The sequence below is a fragment of the Salmo salar genome, chromosome 05 (genome assembly GCF_965601325.2).
Source record: "Salmo salar chromosome 05, fSalSal1, whole genome shotgun sequence".
Classification (NCBI taxonomy): Eukaryota; Metazoa; Chordata; class Actinopteri; order Salmoniformes; family Salmonidae; genus Salmo; species Salmo salar.
Genome location: NC_138295.1, coordinates 39999789 through 40020984, shown reverse-complemented (window position 1 = coordinate 40020984; position 21196 = coordinate 39999789). Strand labels below are relative to the sequence as shown.

Genomic DNA, 21196 nt, shown 5'->3' with positions numbered 1-21196 from the left:
CCTGTCTATCCCTAAAGGAGTGGTGGTGAGGGATTTGAAGCACGATGAAAGTGAACAGGTCCAGTGTCAGTATGTTTTCACATCAGATGCTCAGAAAGTGGCGGTGCTGCTTCTAGAGAATGTCCAGGGATTTGTGGTTCCCTTCACTATCATGGCTACAGCCTACAGTTGAAGTCGGAAGTTTACATACACTTAGGTTGGAGTCATTAAAACTCGTTTTTCAACCAGTCCACAAATGTCTTGTTAACAGACTATAGTTTTGGCAAGTCGGTTAGGACATCTACTGAGTGCATGACACAAGTAATTTAACCAACAATTGTTTACAGACAGATTATTTCACTTAAAATTCAATGTATCACAATTCCAGTGGATCAGAAGTTCACATACACTAAGTTGACTGTGCCTTCAAACAGTTTGGAAAATTCCAGAAAATTATGTCATGGCTTTTGAAGCTTCTGATAGGCTAATTGACATCATTTGAGTCAATTGGAGGTGTACCTGTGGACGTATTTCAAGGCCTACCTTCAAAATCAGTGCCTCTTTGCTTGAAATCATTGGAATATCAAAAGAAATCAGCCAAGACCTCAGAAAAAAAATTGTAGATCTCCACAAGTCTGCTTCATGCGTGGGAGTAATTTCCAAATGCCTGAAGGTACCACGTTCATGTGTACAAACAATAGTAGGCAAGTATAAACACCATGGGTCCACGCAGCCGTCATACCGCTCAGGAAGGAGACGCATTCTGTCTCCTAGAGATGAACATACTTTGGTGTGAAAAGTGCAAATCAATCCCAGAACAACAGCAAAGGACCTTGTGAAGATGCTGGAGGAAACAGGTACAAAGTATCTATATCCACAGTTAAACGAGTCCTTTATCGACATGACCTTAAAGGCCGCTCAGCAATGAAGAAGCCACTGCTCCAAAACTGCCATAAAAAAGCCAGACTTTGGTTTGCAACTGCACATGGGGACAAAGATTGTACTTTTTGGAGAAATATCCTCTGGTCTGATGAAACAAAAATAGAACTGTTTGGCCATAATGACCATCGTTATGTTGGTGGAAAAAGGGGGAGGCTTGCATGCCGAAGATCACCATCCCAGCCGTGAAGCACAGGGGTGGCAGCATCATGTTGTAAGGTTGCTTTGCTGCAGGAGGGACTGGTGCACTTCACAAAATAGATGGCGTCATGAGGAGGACAATTATGTGGATATATTGAAGCAACATCTCAAGACGTCAGTCAGGAAGTTAAAGCTTGGTCGCAAATGGGTCTTCCAAATGGACAATGACCCAAAGCATACTTCCAAAATGGTGGCAAAATGATCAAGATTTTGCAGTGGCCATCACAAAGCCCTGACCTCAATCCCATAGAACATTTATGGGCAGAACTGAAAAAGCTTGTGTGAGCAAGGAGGTCTCCAAACCTGACTCAGTTACACCAGCTCTGTCAGGTGGAATGGGCCAAAATTCACCCAAATTATTGTGGGAAGCTTGTGGAAGGCTACCCGAAACGTTTGACCCAAGTGAAACAATTTAAAGGCAATGCTACCAAATACTAATTGATTATATGTAAACTTCTGACCCACTTGGAATGTGATGAAAGAAATACAAGTTGAAATAAATCATTCTCTCTACTATTATTCTGACATTTCACATTCTTAACATAAAGTGGTGAACCTAACTGACCTAAGACAGGGAATTTTTACTAGAATTAAATGTCAGGAATTGTGAAAAACTGAGTTTAAATGTATTTGGCTAAGGTGTATGTAAACTTCCGACTTCCACTGTATATCCGCCTCCACTGAAAAGTGAACAAAACAGCTTTCTTCAGGAGCCCCAGGATGACCAGATTAGTGACCAGCATCATTGTGATCTTCTTCATACTATGGACTCCTGTCAATGGCATCAATGTGCTGGAAGTGGCAGCTATATTGGCGAAAGATAAGGCTCTGATAAAGTTTTGTAAGGTCAGTTTCAGCATTGTTGGAGCTCTGATCAACAGCTGTGTGAATCCATTCCTCCATGCCTTCGCCTCCAGAAACACCAGACAGCCAGAGAACAATGTGACTCCGGAGTGACACAGTAGTCTCTCATCCACTGTAGATTTCCAGCCACTGTCTTATATGTACTAATAAAACATACTCCTTGATTTTAGATTGTTTTATACTTACTGTCACATCCTATACTGTGAAAAGGGTCATTTGCCATATTAGAATGGTCAGGGCGTGGCAGGGGGCTTGTTTTGTGTGTTTTGGGGTTTGTTTGTTTCCAGGGGAATGTGTTCTAGTTTTCATTTTCTATGTTTCATTTTCCAGGTTTGGCCGAGTATGGTTTCCAATCAGAGGCAGGTGTCTTTCGTTGTCTCTGATTGGAAGCCATACTTAGGCAGCCTGTGGGTGGTTGTTTGTGGGTGGTTGTTTTTCGTATAGTCGTTGTCCTTACAGAACTGTTGTTTGGCGTTTGTTTATTTTGTTTAAGTGTTCTTTCATAATAAAAGAAGATGAGCACTCACCACGCTGCGCCTTGGTCCAATCCTTTCGACGCATGTGACACTTACAGTGTACATACCTCATTGATATTAGCATTTCTTACCTGATAATCAAACAATTATGGATCTATTAATCCATTGTTTTTGTAAATATTCAAACCATTTTTCAAATGAAGATGCAAAGTTTAACTCTGACTTTATCAAACTACGTGATCTGGATTTTACTAGGCAAGTCAGTTAAGAACAAATTCTTATTTTCAATGACATCCTAAGAACAGTGGGTAACTGCCTTGTTCAGGGGTAGAATAACAGATTTTTACCTTGTCAGCTCAGGGATTCAATCTTGCGACCTTCCGGTTACTAGTCCAATGCTCTAACCACTAGGCTACCTGTCGGCCCAGATGCCAAGTGGGTCAGTGTTTATCTGATTGTACTTGCAAGTGTTTGCCTGCTGTCTTTCTTTATAGCCATGCTATCTCACAAACTACAGGGGTTTTAGTCTGGACCAGCATGTGAGCAATGAGATAAAATGAGAATGTATGACTCTGTATGAGTTAATTGATTGTGTTTGTATATATTTCAGGTATACAGTACATCAGTGTTCTTTCTGTGAATAGATGCAACATTTCATAAACACCCCTCTCTATTCGTTATTATTCTGTCTATGATATTGATAATCAATCATTACAGAAAATCTTTGAAAATATTGGTATTTTAGCCCATATTTATTGTTACTCGTGCATGGAATGGAGTAGGTAGATGTCTTTCCTAGCCAGAAGTCCCTCACCTATAAAGAGAGAGCTGCTCTGGACAATGAAGGTCATCCCTGATCCCACGAACATGGCCAGGTAGCCCGTAGGCCAAATTGCACGGCAAGTCTACAGGGAGAAGAGTTAGAACAAGATTGTGATTAGGTGTCTTTCTGTCTGTCTGTCTGTCTTGTCTGTCTGAAAATCTTGCCAGTGGAGTTCATATTTAGTATCAAGATTTTGCAATCTATCTCCAGCGGGCACCCACCTGTGTTGATGACCTTCTAGATGACATTTGCCTCTTGACCTTGATCAGCTTGAACAGGAGCACCAAGCAGGAACAGAGCAGGGCCAGGGAGCAGGCCAGGAGGACCAGCCCCACTGCCAGGTCTGACAGCTGCGCATTAGCAAACAGATGCCTTCCTGTTGGGAAACAGACACAATGTTTTCGCTATACAGTTATTATTCTGCAATGAAACTGAACTCTAAATAACCCGAATCTAAAAGACAATCGAAATATCTGCAAAATAAATAACAATGAAAATAAACCGTAAATATATTTGAGTTATTAGTGTAATGTCAAAAATGTTTGATTAACTTAGGTATAGGCGTTCCGTCAACGGGACAGTTGTAAATCATGCAGCACCTTGTGTCACAATCACAGATTTTACAGAAACAACAAATGTTGGTACATATAAGTGTCTTATATCAGCTGCAAACTTAAATTCTTGTTAATATAACTGCACTGTCCAATTGACAGTAAGCTATTACCGCGAAAAAATGCCATGCTATTGTTTGAGGAGCGCTCCTAACAACAAAACACCTTTTCACCGCGATAGGTTTGATAAATTCACCTCTGAAGGTGAAATGTGTACATACAATCTGAATTCTTGCTCTGATTTATTATCCAAAGGGTCCCAGAGATAACATGAAGTGTCGTTTTGTTAAATAAAATCCTTTTTCATATCCTTAAAAGGTCCATATAGCATGCACGATCGATTTTGTATTTCCACTCGTTCAATTTGCAAAGAAAGGAATCTGTGAAAATCTAACCCTAAACTTTGTTTCAACCAGTCAAATCACGTTTGTATGTATTCCTCAGAGATCCTATAACATAACCAGACTTCACTATATCATTAGGGGTGTAGTATATTCTATAGGACACCAAATTTGGTCAGAGAGCGACGCCTTCATGGCACGCTGATGACACGGACGGTCTTCACCTGATCGATTCTAACTTTGTGTCATGCCCTGACCTTAGAGAGACGTTTTATTTGCTCTAGTTTGGTTAGGTCAGGGTGTGATGTGGGGTGAGCAATCTAGTTTTTGTATTTCTTTGTGTTTGGCCGAGTATGGTTCCTAATCAAAGGCAGCTGTCTATTGTTGTCTCTGATTGGGAATCATACTTAGGCAGCTCTTTTTCCCTCCTTCAGTTGTGGGATCTTGTTTTTGTACAGCTCAGTGAAAGCCAGCAGAATGTGATGGTCGTTTTCAATTTGTTTGTTATTTTGTTTAGTTTTAATAGTCTAAATAAAATGTAATCATGAGCACTTACCACGCTGCAACTTGGTCTCCTCTCTACGACGGTCGTCACACTTTGTCAAATAAGCACCAATCGGGGTCAAACAAAGCTAGCTAGATAGCCAAAGAGCTGGGCTTTACGGGAGTATCTGGAAACCCTGTATCCGTCGCAAAATGTAGCTGCTAATCTTTTGCAACAGCATGCCTTTTCCTTTTGGACCAAAATTATAAGAATATTCAGAGTTATGAAGTTATGAAAACTGCTTGTTTTGCAAATGTTGAACTTATAATACGGCTACTAATACTGGAAAAGCTAAATCAAAGTCCAAGTATACCGATTTGACGATATTCTTGCAGAAAAATGTCATATGAATGCACGATTTGCCCAAATGTACCTGGGTGACTTCACACTAAATGTCATATAGTTCGCACACACCTCAAGTTATTCCTCTGAAACTTTGCACATACACTGCTGCCATCTTTTGGACACCATCGGAATTACAACCAGAGTGATGGCTAGAAGTGGGACCTTTCTGTTGCATTTCAAAGATGGTGGTAGAAAGAAAATGTTGTTTTTTTTCTTTGTATTTTCTTCTACCAGATCTATTGTGTTATATTTTCCTACATTCAATTCACATTTCCACAAACTTCAAAGTGTTTCCTTTCAAATGGTACCATTGTTGAGACCATGACGTGGTTAGACAGATGATCTGGGGGTGACAATGATGACAGCGATGACAGTGGGGAGGCGACAGTGTTGAGACAGTGATGGTGTTGACAGAGGTCAGTACCGTAACTAGATTGGTGTGGCACCAGTGTTTCACCAGGCTCCTGTTCCTCATGCTCTCATCTCCCATGCTATCCAACTGACGGAGAGAGGGGAGAGAATGGATGTTTATGACAGGTATTCATTAGGTATTTGTATTGCTGGTGACCACAATGTGGGCCAAGTGGGTCATCAGCCCTGTAGCCACCTCCATCGGCAGCAGCACCAGCACAGACAGACAGTTGAAACAGTAGTGGATGGTAGCCCCAGCAAACACCCTGAACACAGAGACATAGCCTAGTTGTTTGTTGTATGTTTGATCTCTTTTAATCCATCTAATCCCTTGTTATGGGTACTTGTACTGATTCCTTTTGTTAAGCTACCCTTTTGGTTAATTTTAATGTTGGAATTTGTAATCTATCCTTATACTGTATATTCCTTGTTATGCAATGTACTTATGTGACTGAGTTATGTGTGTAATGAAAGTGTCCATTTCACCCTAAATAGACAATAAAGTGTTTTGAACTTTGAGCTCTGAGCATAAAGGTAATTGTCATGACATGGGCACAGGTAATGCCATCTGTATAGTGCTTAATGTGAAAAGGTTAGTGATATGGGTTCAGTGACTTGAGAAAATGTCATTGCTGCTGTTTATAGGCTTATATATGATTAGATGATGTTATACATTAAGTATGACAGCATATAGACTAAATAGCAGAGTAGTACAGTATTCCTCTCCCCTCCTCCTTCCTCTCCACTCCCCCCCCCTCTCCTCCACTTTCCCCTCCTTCCCTCCATCCCCTCTCCTCTGCTCTCCCCTTCCCTCGTACAGTTTGAACTCATTCCTCTCCCCCGCCTGCATCATGGCTACGATGGTGTTGGTGACTGACATCCTGATGTTGGACCTCATGATGATAGGAACAGTAGACCGCACCTCCAAGCACTGTGAGAAAGGAAACACATGCTTGCTCGCATGTACACACACACACACACACACACACACACACACACACACACACACACACACACACACACACACACACACACACACACACACACACACACCACACACACACACACACACACACACACACACACACACACACACACACACACAGAGAGAGAGAGAGACACACATACACAGACACACACAAACAATAATGACTTACTCCTCAAAGTTCCATGATTATGGTAACGCATGGTCTTCAATATTATCAAACCTGACCCTTCATATTTCAAAGTGGTTTCATACTTTTAATGCAGAAAAATTGATGGCAATTTGCAAGTGAGTGGAGGCATCTCAGGTTTTTAACTGAAGAGCTGGTTTTATTTTTGCTGGGCCCTCCCAAGATAACGACAAACTGATTCGTATGTAGATGACCCTTTGAGCACACACACACACACACACACACACACACACACACACACACATACACACATACACACATACACACTCACAGCTCCTACAGCTCCCACAGACTGCTGGGCGGTAATAGGGTTATTCCATGAAATGAGTGCCTTTTGCATCCCTTTGATATTTTATGTAGAAATTGTGCACGAATATTGCATTAAACCAAGCTTACATTCCCCCTCTCACAAGTGGATTCATGATTTAAGAGGAAATCGTCAACCCTGTTACTTTACTTGTCACTTAGGCCTACTATTGTCATTTTTTTTATTTAACCTATTGAGATGAGAAATCATGCTTGAGATGTTGAACATGTGCTCTTCATGACCGAATGTTACAATTTGGTGAAACAAACGTGTTTTTTTTCTACCAGGTTACGCTACTCAAAAGGCACCCAGTTGGTAGAATGACCCAGTAATTGCCCATAATTCCCCTCTCGTGTCCTCTCTGAGATTAGCTGCTGAGACAGAGACAGTCCTGGCATACTGATATGCCATGCCCACTGGTCACATACACACAGTGAATGAGAGGTGTCTGTGGATAACCCCTATTAGCAGCAGACAGTTCATACGCCTGAGACTCACTGTTATAAAGTGGTGTTGGAGGGCCAGTAGGAGTCACCCTTTCCTCTGCTCTAAAAAAACCCACCCCAGTGCCCCAGGGCAGTGATTGGGGACATTGCCCTGTGTAGGGTGCCGTCTTTCGGATGAGATGATAAACAGGTGTCCCGACTCTCTGTGGTCACTAAAGATTAAAAAATATGTGTTATTATTTATTTAACCTTTATTTAACTAGGCAAGAACAAATTCGTATTTACAATGATGGCCTACCCCGGTGTCCAGGCTAAATTCCCAATCTGGCCCTCATACCATCACGGTCACCAATTCTCCCCAGCTTGCAATTGGCTCATTCATCCCCCCTCCTCTCCCCTGTAACTCTTCCCCAGGTCATTGGTGTAAATGAGAATGTGAACTCAATCAACTTACCTGGTAAAATAAATAAAATAATAATAATAATAACTAATCACTGACAATGAGAGAGGAGAATAGGTCAACCACTTTGTTTCAAATTCAAAAGCATACTGTTGTCGCTTGTCCCTTTGATGCTATTCAGTCAATTGTTCAGATTTACAAGCCATGTTTTCACTCTCATTCAGACACCAAGAAGAAGAGAACCACTCACACACACAATGATGGAGGTGGATGTGGAGGAGCTCTGAACCGGTACTGTGACCAGTATCTGCACCACCAGCCCGGCTAATGGGTTAGGCAGCACCATATTGTCCTTGAAGATGTCCCCTCGCTATCTTACCTTCAGTAACACACATACAGGACATATTACCCCAGGTCAATAGACAGAGTTTCCACCTAGTTCAGAGTACTTACAGCATTTGACTTACAGTACAGTATCCAAAAAGTCATAAATCAGTTTGTCATTACCTTGGGAATATCAGGTTCTATCTGTGCAAAGCATAGTTATGAGATATTGAGCATCAACGTTTTCACATCCCAGATCTCAGAACTGTTTTGTAGTGAATTCATATTTCGTAACCGATTAAGGTCATCGCCTTAAAAAGTACCTAAAGTGCAGAATCCTGAGACATTTGTATATCCGTATTTTTTAGAGGGTGTGCAATCACAGATACAGTTGAACCTTATGGCTCTGAAATGTCAATCTGGGTTCAACCATAAGGTTCTATCTGACACTTCTGAATTGTGCATTTTTAAGAAAACCTTAGCTTTTTCAATACTGGTCCCCATTAAAGTCCCGTAGATCACTTCACCATTCCCTTTTTGCTTAAAAATATCTACGACACAAGATTCCGACTTAACTGAATTTGTTAAATGAAAATTGCATTTGTTTTGATTAAATGTATACATTTATTGTGGTGTTGAAATTGTAGTTTTTGATATTGTAAACTGTAGTTTGTATTTATTTTTTATTGGAATGTTCGTAGATAGTCAGAACACATACAAACTACTGTTACCACTGAAGAATGATGTGACAAAATCATTTAGTTTAAGATTTCTGACAGTGTTGTTTTTTTCTTGAGTGTCATTATTGTTGGCTAGACTAGCCTAGACCATACTTGGAAGGAAATGGCAAAGATGTGTTCTGATTAGCCCATCTGTATTTGTTCAGGCTTGTGATTGGATTGCAGATTAAAATGGGTTTGGGGCCAGCTTTTCCCAAATTCGGTCCTCGGGATCCCAAGGGGTGCACGTTTCGGTTTTTGCCCAAACACTACACAGCTGACTGAAATTATCAAAGCTTGATGATTAGTTTATTATTTTAATCAGCTGTGTAGTGCTAGGGAAAAAAACTAAATGTGCACCCCTTGGAGTCCTTAGGACCGAGTTGGGGAAACCCTGGTTTATACCGATTGAGCTTTGAAAAAAAATAACTTAAAATGTACTTTAAAATCTAACTTCGCAGACATATGAAGAATCATATAAAGACCAATTATATGTAACTAACTTATTTTTGACAAATTTAAGATAGAACCTTAGAGTCCCAAGGTCTCGTTGCTCTAATAGTATATATCAGTTTAGTTACGTCTAGTTTATACTATGTTTATATTATGTGTGGTATTATACAACAACATTAGTCAAAGTCAAATACTGTAGGCAACAGGTTTCAACTGGTTTCCTCCTCATAGTTATCAAAATGGACGAGTCAGTTCATCTGACTAGACACGTCCAGAGAGGACAGACAGTGTAACCCATCCACTAGTTATGGTGGGACAGAGAATCAGTCATTACCTAATGAATAACTCATTAATAACCCCCTGGAGGGACAGCTGAGTGTAATCTACTCACCGCCAGCCAGCTGGAACACTGAACTCAGTGTCTCTAAAGAACAGACGAGGAGGAGAAGGATGAGGAGGAGAGGGATCTTGGACAAGTTGATGAAGAGTTCTCTCATTCTGCTAGGAATAAGCTCTATGTCCGGTCCTATAGTGGTGGCTGATCAAAACAAGCAGAGAGTAACACTACAGAGTCAGAGAACAAAAGAAAAAGAAAGAAAAAGATAGAAAGAACACATTATTATAATGAACAAACCAAAATGTGACGTAGTTAATAAATGATTTCATTTTCACCAGATAAGGAACTATCTAGGACATCAGAAGGCTCTCCCTCACATTCAATCTACTACATGTTCCCTTGTACGAGAGTACTACATGTTCTCTTGTTGGACCTAAATATAGTATCATCGCATGCAGGGTGAAAATGTATCATAAAATTCTGTACCTTCCTCTTTGGGGGGCTCTTCCCCTCCCTGGGTTTGGGGGAGGAGGTAGGAGAGGGAGTGTCGTCCTTCTGGTGCCCCTCGCTGCTGCTGTTGAGGTCCAGAACGGACCAAAGGAATGACTACCTGTCCTCCTTCCGGAGGTATTTGGGATGCAGAGAGGGGGGAGTGTCATGGGTCCGTACCCCTTATATTTCACTCAATTCAAACAATTATGTCTGAATTCGATGTTCAAGCCAAAGCCAAAGTTGTATTTATTTACAGAGTACCTTGAATCCACCGGGCAAACTTTTTGATATGACAAAAAATCACTGCTGGAATTGGTTAACGTTGTAGTTTCATAAAGAACCAAAAAGGTCCACACGCTATAATACCATATGAGTTCTAAGTTAATTGTGAGGTGCATATGCCAATGTTAATCTCTAGCATCAAGATAAAAAAAATGACCACCAACTTTAATTCCAGACATTAAACTGCAGTACTGGCCACCTATCAGACAGTCATGGAACAGGGACAAACACTGGCCTTTACATAACCCTATCTGCTTTCACTGTGTGCATCCTTTCACCAGCTAGCAAGAGAGACAGACGTGATGGCGGCTAATTAAATGTGAACAAAGGCCGGCTGCGTTTTATTAATTGACTGCTGTCCTTGATGTAAGGGGTCAAAAGTCCTCTGCTCCCTGGCAGCACTGGAGATACACTTGTTTTGTAGACATCATGCCTGTGTCACGGTTGTTGTCGGTGAAGGAGGACCAATACGCAGCAGGTACGTGTATGCTCATCTTGAGAATTTATTAACTTCAAAAAATGAACGTACAAAATCACAAAACAAAAAGAACGAACGAACAACTACAAACAGTCTGGCTAGCATAGGCTCAACACAGAACAATCACCCACCCAACCCAAACACAAACACACCCTAATATATGGGACTCTCAATCAAAGGCAGATAGACAACACCTGCCTTCAACTGAGAGTCCCAACCCCAATTAACCAAACATAGACATACACTCACTAGACTCCACATAGAACTACCTAGACATAAACCAAAACCCGGAAATACTAAACCAAACACCCTTTTAACAAACACACCACCCCGAACCACATAAAACAAATACCCTCTGCCACGCCCTGACCAAACTACAAAACAATTAACTTTATATACTGGCCAGGATGTGACAGTACCCCCCCCTTAAAGGTGCTACCCCGGAAGCACCTTAACAAAAAAAAATAACCCCAAACAATACCCAAAAGAAAAATTCCCCCTTACTAAAGGGAGGGAAGGGAGGGTGGCTGCCGTCAACGACGGCACTGTGCTACACCCCCCCTCCCCAACCCACCTATTTTTTGGAGGTGGCTCCGGCTCAGGCCGTTCCAGGCTGTCTGGGCAGTCTGGCAGCTCGGGACAGTCTGGGCAGTCTGGCAGCTCGGGACAGTCTGGGCAGTCTGGCAGCTCGGGACAGTCTGGGCAGTCTGGCAGCTCGGGACAGTCTGGGCAGTCTGGCAGCTCGGGACAGTCTGGGCAGTCTGGCAGCTCGGGACAGTCTGGGCAGTCTGGGCAGTCTGGCAACTCGGGACAGTCTGGGCAGTCTGGCAACTCGGGACAGTCTGGCAACTCGGGACCGTCTGGGCAGTCTGGCCACTCCGGCAGTTCAGGGCAGTCTGGCCACTCCGGCAGTTCAGGGCAGTCTGGCCACTCCGGCAGTTCAGGGCAGTCTGGCCACTCCGGCAGTTCAGCGCAGTCTGGCCACTCCGGCAGTTCAGCGCAGTCTGGCCACTCCGGCAGTTCAGCGCAGTCTGGCCACTCCGGCAGTTCAGCGCAGTCTGGCCACTCCGGCAGTTCAGCGCAGTCTGGCCACTCCGGTAGTTCAGCGCAGTCTGGCCACTCCGGCAGTTCAGCGCAGTCTGACCACTCCGGCGACTGTTGACTGACGGGCAGCTCCGACGACTGTTGACTGACGGGCAGCTCCGACGACTGTTGACTGACGGGCAGCTCCGACGACTGTTGACTGACGGGCAGCTCCGACGACTGTTGACTGACGGGCAGCTCCGACGACTGTTGACTGGCGGGCAGCTCCGACGACTGTTGACTGGCGGGCAGCTCCGACGACTGTTGACTGGCGGGCAGCTCCGACGACTGTTGACTGGCGGGCAGCTCCGACGACTGTTGACTGGCGGGCAGCTCCGACGACTGTTGACTGGCGGGCAGCTCTGATGATGACTGTTGACTGGCGGGCAGCTCTGATGATGACTGTTGACTGGCGAGGCTGGGTTTACGCACTTGCAGTTTAGTGCGGGGAGCGGGAACAGGACGAGTCGGACTGGGTGGACGCACTTCCGGGTCCGCACGAGAGACAGGAGCTGGAAACCCAGGGCTATGGAGGCGCACAGCCGGTCTAGATCTTACCTCCTGCACAACCCGCCTTGGCTGGATGGAACTAGTAGCCCTGTACGAGCGGGGTGCTCGTACAGGGCAGACTGGGCTGTGCAGGGGCCTGATGGTAGCCGTGCGTAGAGCGGGAGTTGGGTAGCCTGGTCCTCGGAGGCGTACCGGCGACCAGATGCGCTGCGCAGGCATCCTCCTACCAGGCTGTATGCCTGCTCTAGCACGGCACCTGCGAGGGGCTGGAATAACGCGCACCGGACTGTGCGTGCGTATGGGTGAGATAGTGCGCTCCTCAGCGAAACATAGCGCTCTCCACCCCATACGCTCCTCCATATAACCACGGGTAGCTGGCTTCCTGCTCTTCTTACGCCTAGCCAAACTACCCGTGTGCCCCCCCAAAACATTTTCTTGGGGGTGCCTCTCGTGCTTCTCCTTCAGCGCGTACTTGGCCTCGTACCACCGCCTCTCTGCCTTGGCTGCCTCAATTTCCCACTGCGGGCGTCGATAATCCCAGCCTGGTGCCAAGGTCCGGCCCCGTCCAGAACTTCCTCCCAGGTCCATTTCTCCCGCCAGTCCAACTCGAATTCCCTCTGCTCCTTCTTCTGCTGCTTGGTCCTTGAGTGGTGGGTGATTCTGTCACAAGTATCTTCGTCTTCTGACGATAATGCGAAATCGTCATCGGTGAAGGAGGACCAATACGCAGCAGGTACGTGTATGCTCATCTTGAGAATTTATTAACTTAAAAAAATGAACGTACAAAATCACAAAACAAAAAGAACGAACGAACAACTACAAACAGTCTGGCTAGCATAGGCTCAACACAGAACAATCACCCACCCAACCCAAACACAAACACACCCTAATATATGGGACTCTCAATCAAAGGCAGATAGACAACACCTGCCTTCAACTGAGAGTCCCAACCCCAATTAACCAAACATAGACATACACTCACTAGACTCCACATAGAACTACCTAGACATAAACCAAAACCCGGAAATACTAAACCAAACACCCTTTTAACAAACACACCACCCCGAACCACATAAAACAAATACCCTCTGCCACGCCCTGACCAAACTACAAAACAATTAACTTTATATGCTGGCCAGGACGTGACAGCCTGTCAGTCAGATGAAGATAACATCAATGTCCTCAGAAATATCACTGTCCTCAGTTTCCCACTCTAAACTCCTGCAGGAACAAAAAAAATAAAAATCCTGTACTAATGGTTGTCAAACAGTCTATCGCCTTTCTTCAAAGGTGTCTCGTTCTCTCTGTAGGTGAATGCTTTTTTTCATGTCTAAGCTGATGCTTTAGAGGGTTTTCAGACTGGGGACACCTGCGAAGGCCACTAATGCGTTCTTAAAAGCCTAGTAATTGTTTTAGTGATGGTAGCACTCTGATGTTCTGTGTCGTCTTTCTGGTTGGAATGTGCAAAATCGAGCTGTTATCTGAGTGTGGTAATTTGTTCCAACAGAGCTGAAAGTAAGAGTAGGCTAATACTGTATATAGATCTACAGATGTAACTGAGTGTAACGCTGAAATACTTCATGTGTTTATGTGTGTTGTGTGTGTGTGTTGTGTGTATGTGTTCTGGTTGATGTCTTTTCAGAGAGATTGGTCAAAATTGTATGATGGATTGATTGCTTATCAGGTGGGATAATTCCTGTGTCCAGTCGTTACATAGATATTTCGGAATATGAATGAATCCGGGTGTGATGTGCATTTTTTTCTAGAAGAGTGCAAAGCAATGTTTATTTAGGTTGGGGTTGAGTTTCAGTTTTTCCATGGATAAAAAAGACAGTCTTCTTTGGTTTAACTGAGAACTTGTAAGCAAGCCTCCTGTGTGTAAAGACACACAGATTTTATCTCTTCGATATTATTCTAAAGACCCGTGCAAACACCTAAGTCTTGTTTCTGCTAGACGGTTACTCCGCTTTATTTTGTATCATGTATTCATGTACACTGTATTTGTTTGAGTGCTAGTTTGTGACTAATAAATCTATTAGTTGATTGGAGTAAATGCATTCCTTGTTTAAAGAGCAACTATTTCACTGACTATGTGTTCATAATTGAATATTTGTCAATTCTAAATTGTTGACTTATTTATACTGCACATAGCATATTCTTGGGTTCCACCTTGACATCCCTGATCGACTTGACTCAATACATTTATGCTAGAACATTGGATTGCCAGCATTTGTACCTAGCGTCTTAATAATTGCTTAATTAACTGTGCAAGAGAGACACGTGTTCATTATAGTCATACTGAGTCAGTGATGCAATGATTCGCTATCTTGCTAGATCCTCCTGAGACTCACAGGGCCTGTTGCACTTTTTCACATGATAATGGAGTCAGATTGATGAATCCAGTTTTTCATGATTTAACACAATTCTTCCTGAAGTGTATGTGTACCTCTATGAGAAATATATATATATATAGGTTTTCTTGAAGCACAGAAAAAGCCCTTGAGCCAAATATGAATCATCAATCATTAAGCAACTGTCACCAACTTCATGTTGGATGACATGTTAATGTAGCCTTATTTATGAATGGATGCAGTGCATCGTCATTTAAAATCTGTGCCAAGCATGTCATGTAGGATGAAGGTTAGATAGCTTCAAAATGCAGGGGTTACATGCGTGGTCAGTAATCTGATGACCGTTATCCTCAGTATATAGACTTACTTTAGGGTTTATCATAATATGATACTATCATATCACCACATCAATCTTACCTTATTTTGTCCCTTAGCTTTACTGTTCCTTTGATGAAGTGTACACAAAGAAGATACTCTATATAAGGAAAACTTGATACCAGACATATTATTTAACAACTGACTGAGTTTAAAGTTTGAAAAGGGACACCGCATTTCTTATTGATTAACAGCTCACGTCATTTGGGCTCACATTGTTAACGAAAAACAACATTTGAGAACATTAATATCACATAAACATAAACCCATAAACACATAAACTGACATATTCAGGATAGTAGTTTCTATTAAATTGACCCATCTAAGTTTCTATCATGGTTAGGCTGAGGTGTTTGTTCAAAGGGTCATTATTTCATTTAGCCTCTCTGAGTGTAGAGTAGAAACTGAGTGAGATGAAGGTGTTTGTATTTGATTAACAACTCATGTTATTTGCTTCTTAAAAGCAGCAGGGGAAATATGACATCTAGTGGTTAGAAAACTGGAATAGTATTCTCCAGTACTGCTTGTCCTCAGTGTAATTCAAGGTCATGTTTTCTCCACATTATGAATATAGGAGGCACAATGCCCATCATGTATTTCTCACAACAGTATTGTTGACCAGAGAAGACTGAGCTTTAATCAGAAATGGAATAGGTAGGCCTACTGAAGATGCTCTGAACACCCACGCACACGGTGTCCCACACAAACAGTGAGTGAGTGAGTGAGCGAATGAGCGAGTGAGTGAGTGAGTGAGTGAGAGCGAGCGAGCGAGCGAGAAAACACTCAGGACTTTCCGTAAGTCTCCTTGGGTAAAAGCCTTGAGACAGAGAGTAGTCGAAAGTTAATTATTGCTCTTTGCACAGGACTTTCGTATCAGCGATATTTTCACCCAGATCTGTTGAACCCAGACAAATAATGCCTGACAAACAAGAGAGCAATGTTCGCATTCCTCCTCAGGGATGGACCACCTGGGAAGATGCAGGAATAGATACAGTATTTGTAATTCTTCAACTGGTGTTGAAAAGGGATTAACATGGCAGGTAATAGCAGGTGAGGCGTCACTACAGACCTGGGTTCGATCCCAGGCTGTGTCACAACTGGGTGTTCCATCCGGCTGCGCACAATAGGCCCTGCGTCATCCGGGTTAGGGGAGGGTTTGGCCGGGGTGCTTTACTTGGCTCATCGCGCTGTAGCAACTCCTTGTGGCGGGCCGAGCGCCTGCAGGCTGACTTTGGTCGTCAGTGTTTCCTCCGACACATTGGTGCAGCTGGCTTCTGGGTTAAGTGGGCAGGTGTTAAGAAGCGTGGTTTGGCAGGTCATGTTTCGTAGGACGCATGACTTGACCTTTTCCTCTCCTGAGCCCGTTGTGGAGATGCAGCAATGAGACAAGATTGCAACTGGATATCATGATATGGGGAGAAAAAAAAATATATATATATATATACTTCTCAAAAAAATAAAGGGAACACTTAAATAACACAATGTAACTCCAAGTCAATCACACTTCTGTGAAATCAAACTGTCCACTTATGAAGCAACACTGATTGACAATAAATTTCACATGCTGTTGTGCAAATGGAATAAACAACAGGTGGAAGTTATAGGCAATTAGCAAGACACCCCCAATAAAGGAGTGGTTCTGCAGGTGGTGACCACAGACCACTTCTCAGTTCCTATGCTTCCTGGCTGATGTTTTGGTCACTTTTGAATGCTGGCGGTGCTTTCACTCTAGTGGTAGCATGAGACGGAGTCTAAAACCCACACAAGTGGCTCAGGTAGTGCAGCTCATCCAGGATGGCACATCAATGCGAGCTGTGGCAAGAAGGTTTGCTGTGTCTGTCAGCGTAGTGTCCAGAGCATGGAGGCGCTACCAGGAGACAGGCCAGTACATCAGGAGACGTGGAGGAGGCCGAAGGAGGGCAACAACCCAGCAGCAGGACCGCTACCTCCGCCTTTGTGCAAGGAGGAGCAGGAGAAGCACTGCCAGAGCCCTGCAAAATGACCTCCAGCAGGCCACAAATGTGCATGTGTCTGCTCAAACGGTCAGAAACAGACTCCATGAGGGTGGTATGAGGGCCCGACATCCACAGGTGGAGGTTGTGCTTACAGCCCAACACCGTGCAGGACGTTTGGCATTTGCCAGAGAACACCAAGGTTGGCATATTCGCCACTGGCGCCCTGTGCTCTTCACAGATGAAAGCAGGTTTACACTGAGCACATGTGACAGACGTGACAGAGTCTGGAGATGCCGTGGAGAACGTTCTGCTGCCTGCAACATCCTCCAGCATGACCGGTTTGGCGGTGGGTCAGTCATGGTGTGGGGTGGCATTTCTTTGGGGGGCCGCACAGCCCTCCATGTGCTCGCCAGAGGTAGCCTGACTGCCATTAGGTACCGAGATGAGATCCTCAGACACCTTGTGAGACCATATGCTGGTGCGGTTGGACTTGGGTTCCTCCTAATGCAAGACAATGCTAGACCTCATGTGGCTGGAGTGTGTCAGCAAGAGGAAGGCATTGATGCTATGGACTGGCCCGCACCTGAATCCAATTGAGCACATCTGGGACATCATGTCTCGCTCCATCCACCAACGCCACGTTGCACCACAGACTGTCCAGGAGTTGGCGGATGCTTTAGTCCAGGTCTGGGAGGAGATCCCTCAGGAGACCATCCGCCACCTCATCAGGAGCATGCCCAGGCGTTGTAGGGAGGTCATACAGGCACGTGGAGGCCACACACACTACTGAGCCTCATTTTGACTTGTTTTAAGGACATTACATCAAAGTTGGATCAGCCTATAGTGTGGTTTTCCACTTTAATTTTGAGTGACTCCAAATCCAGACCTCCATGGGTTGATAAATTGGATTTCCATTGATTATTTTTGTGTGATTTTGTTGTCAGCACATTCAACTATGTAAAGAAAAATGTATTTACTAAGATTATTTCATTCATTCAGATCTAGAATGTGTTATTTTAGTGTTCCCTTTATTTTTTTGAGCAGTGTATATTCTGTACCACAAACACATTGATGAATTACACTTTCCCCTTTTGAACTTTCCCTCCCTCCTCATAAACCATGATGTTGACTACCACATATTCTCCCTCAGAAATGTCCATGTCCCAGTTCCTACTGTAAAATCACATCAACATTTGAACGGTACATGTTCTCAGCATTTTGACAAATTCTAAGGGAAAATGTAGAGATGGGTCCACTCAACAGCACTGCTTTATTGTGAAGAATGCACATTCAGTTTGGTATGTACAGATAACTCACAGTACAATGATACAGCATCATCACGTGCCCATTTCTTGTATTCCTCTTGTTGTCATTGTGTGTGTGTGTGTGTGTGTGTGTGTGTGTGTGTGTGTGTGTGTGTGTGTGTGTGTGTGTGTGTGTGTGTGTGTGTGTGTGTGTGTGTGTGCGTGTGCGTGTGCGTGTGCGTGTGTAGGCAGATCGCTCAAGATTGACTTGAAAATTGGACATCTGTCCATGAGCACTATGCCACATGTTATCTCCCAGTGGTAGAAACACATTTTACATTTTTTGTTTTAACCCTATCCCAAACCCTAACCCTTAACTTAACCATTCAGAATTAATGTCTAACGTTAATATTTTAGCCCTATCCAAAACGTTAACCCTTACCTTAAATTTGATGTTTGGAGAAACTGAATGATGCTGAACAGGAGTCAACACATGGTGTCAAAAACACTTCGAAATTTGACGTTTGGCGCAACGTCTAAATGTTAAGCTTGGAGAAACATGGATAAACGTCTGAATTTGAAGTCAAATTGGTAAAATCATGAGATCTTGTTGGTGTGTGCGTGTGTGTTTCTCGCTAACTGATCACATGACTTTCCACCAACTCAGTTTATCAATTCAGTGTTTGCATTTAAACAAACGTATAAGTGTGTGTAGGTATGTGACTGTGTGTGTGTATGTGAGTCTATGTGTGTGTACAGTATGTGTTCATGTTTAATGAGCAGATGGAAGGTTCATGGCCTTGTTTCCCTTAGGGACCCCAGCCGTCATCACTTCAGCTCCTCTGTGGAGGACGAGGGCGTCTCAGAACCTTCTGGGCCCTCCTGAAAGGTGCAAACACAGTTTGTGACATCACATTGAAAAGCAATTTACACACACAAAATGAACTGTGTATTAGCTACTATTAATTCTGATAATCCCATTAGTGGAAATAAGGAGTCCAAAGCACGCACACATGCCCACGCACAAACACACACACACACCTTGACTTTGTCCAGGTCCGGCCCACCGGGAAGGGATTTCTGTGATGAAAGCTGTGAGGAGAAATTTGGAATGGAGAGATTAGGCTAGAGATGAGTCACAGGAAGAAGTACAGAATGATGAAAAAGTGAATAGAGGTCATGTAAGGCAGAGCGAGGTGGCTGCTCACCCTCTTGGTGTGCTGGATCTCATCGGTGGATTTGGACCTGCTCTTCATATGTTTCTGGGGGGAGGTGGTGGTGGGGCACTAGACACAAAACACAGAGAGATGGTGTCAATCACAGTTACACCAGACAGCATACCCTAGGGGCAATGGTTCTTCGGGAATGTGGATTTGGATGGTATGTTCAAATCCTGGATGGTTTGTGCTTGTACTGCTGTTTTGTCACCACTAGCTAAGATGCTACAGATGGGACTCACTTCATTGATTTTCTGATCCATGGTTGGGCTGTCTTTACTGAGGTTCACAGTTATGACAAAGCTGGAGTTGAGGTTGCAGCTGTACACAAATGATCACACTCTTTTTGTCAATCTGAGGAGGATAAGAGAAGAGTAGCTCATTAGTTCATAGTTCATGCAGTGATCGTCAAAGTCCAGCTGGTGGCGACACTGACCATGGGAGAGCATTACTCCTTTGCACTTTATTTATTTGGATCTGATTGCTTGTTAGGTTGACAAGTGATTGGCCCCATTGTAGTATAAAAAACTATATACCAAAATTATTTTATGAAAAATTAGATTTGTCCCTACTGCTTTTAGCCAATACAAATGCATTGAATAAAATATTCACTACATGGAACAACAGATAATCCCCCTCAAAAACTCTAAAGGAAGCTTGTTCTGAAGTGTCTGTCCTATATCTGAGAGATATAAGAAAGATGAGGAAACGTTTGCTATTTTTTTCTATGTATTTAACCCCTTATTTTTGGCACTAAACAGTCTCCATTACATGAATGGAAGTACATACAGTACTTCCATTCATTTTTCTCAACTGGTACCGCAGAACCTTCAGACGAGTCTTGTGAGGCCTGTGGGCGTCCAAGAGAAACCCACATGTACGTGTTCGTGAGAGTCACACCTTTCCACAGAGGGGTCATATTAGTGTGTAGCTCAAACTGTTCGGACACTACAGACATAAAATGGCAAATCGGCTGTACCTACTTCAGACGAGTCCCAAGGGTCATAGAGCAAAACGGAGAACACCATCGTTTTCGTGAGAGTCTCAACTTTCCTTAGAGGGGTCATAATAGCCATACCGTTCAGACACTACAGACGATTTTATGAGATAATCGATTTTCGGGATGTGTCATGGTCTGACAAACACCGCTCTAGCTCTGTCACCTTTCACCTCAGATGCAGAAGTGCGACATGCAGTGGATTGAGATGCATCCAATGCGTCTAGCTTCAACTCTATGGGAATTTTTGTATTATGCTAATTAGACATCGACTCTAGGTTGTTTAATAGACCCTGAGATTTAAAAGTAATCCAGAACACTGAATATAAATGTCCTCCAAAAGAGGAACAATGTATATTAACAGCATACATCATATTGTATGTACAGTACATGCAATCTCTGCCACACCAGGACTGAGTGTTCTGTGGTAGTCTGTCAGTCTCTCTGAGGGAAATGACCTAGATGTGGTTGATTTGAGGCCTGGCTGACTGGACTCTCCCTCTCCTCTCCTCCTTAT

At 43.5% G+C, this 21196-nt stretch overlaps 1 protein-coding gene across 1 annotated transcript; it reads right to left on the bottom strand.

The window, feature by feature from the left end:
* Positions 1-5358: 5358 nt before the first annotated feature.
* On the bottom strand, positions 5359-19235 carry LOC106604824 (sodium-dependent phosphate transport protein 2A). Its single transcript, XM_082974922.1, is given in 6 exon segments — positions 5359-5800; positions 6353-6456; positions 8089-8236; positions 9746-9898; positions 10183-10366; positions 19223-19235. Coding segments are annotated over 6 exon segments (1014 nt in total). The 3' UTR covers positions 5359-5388.
* Positions 19236-21196: the final 1961 nt, after the last annotated feature.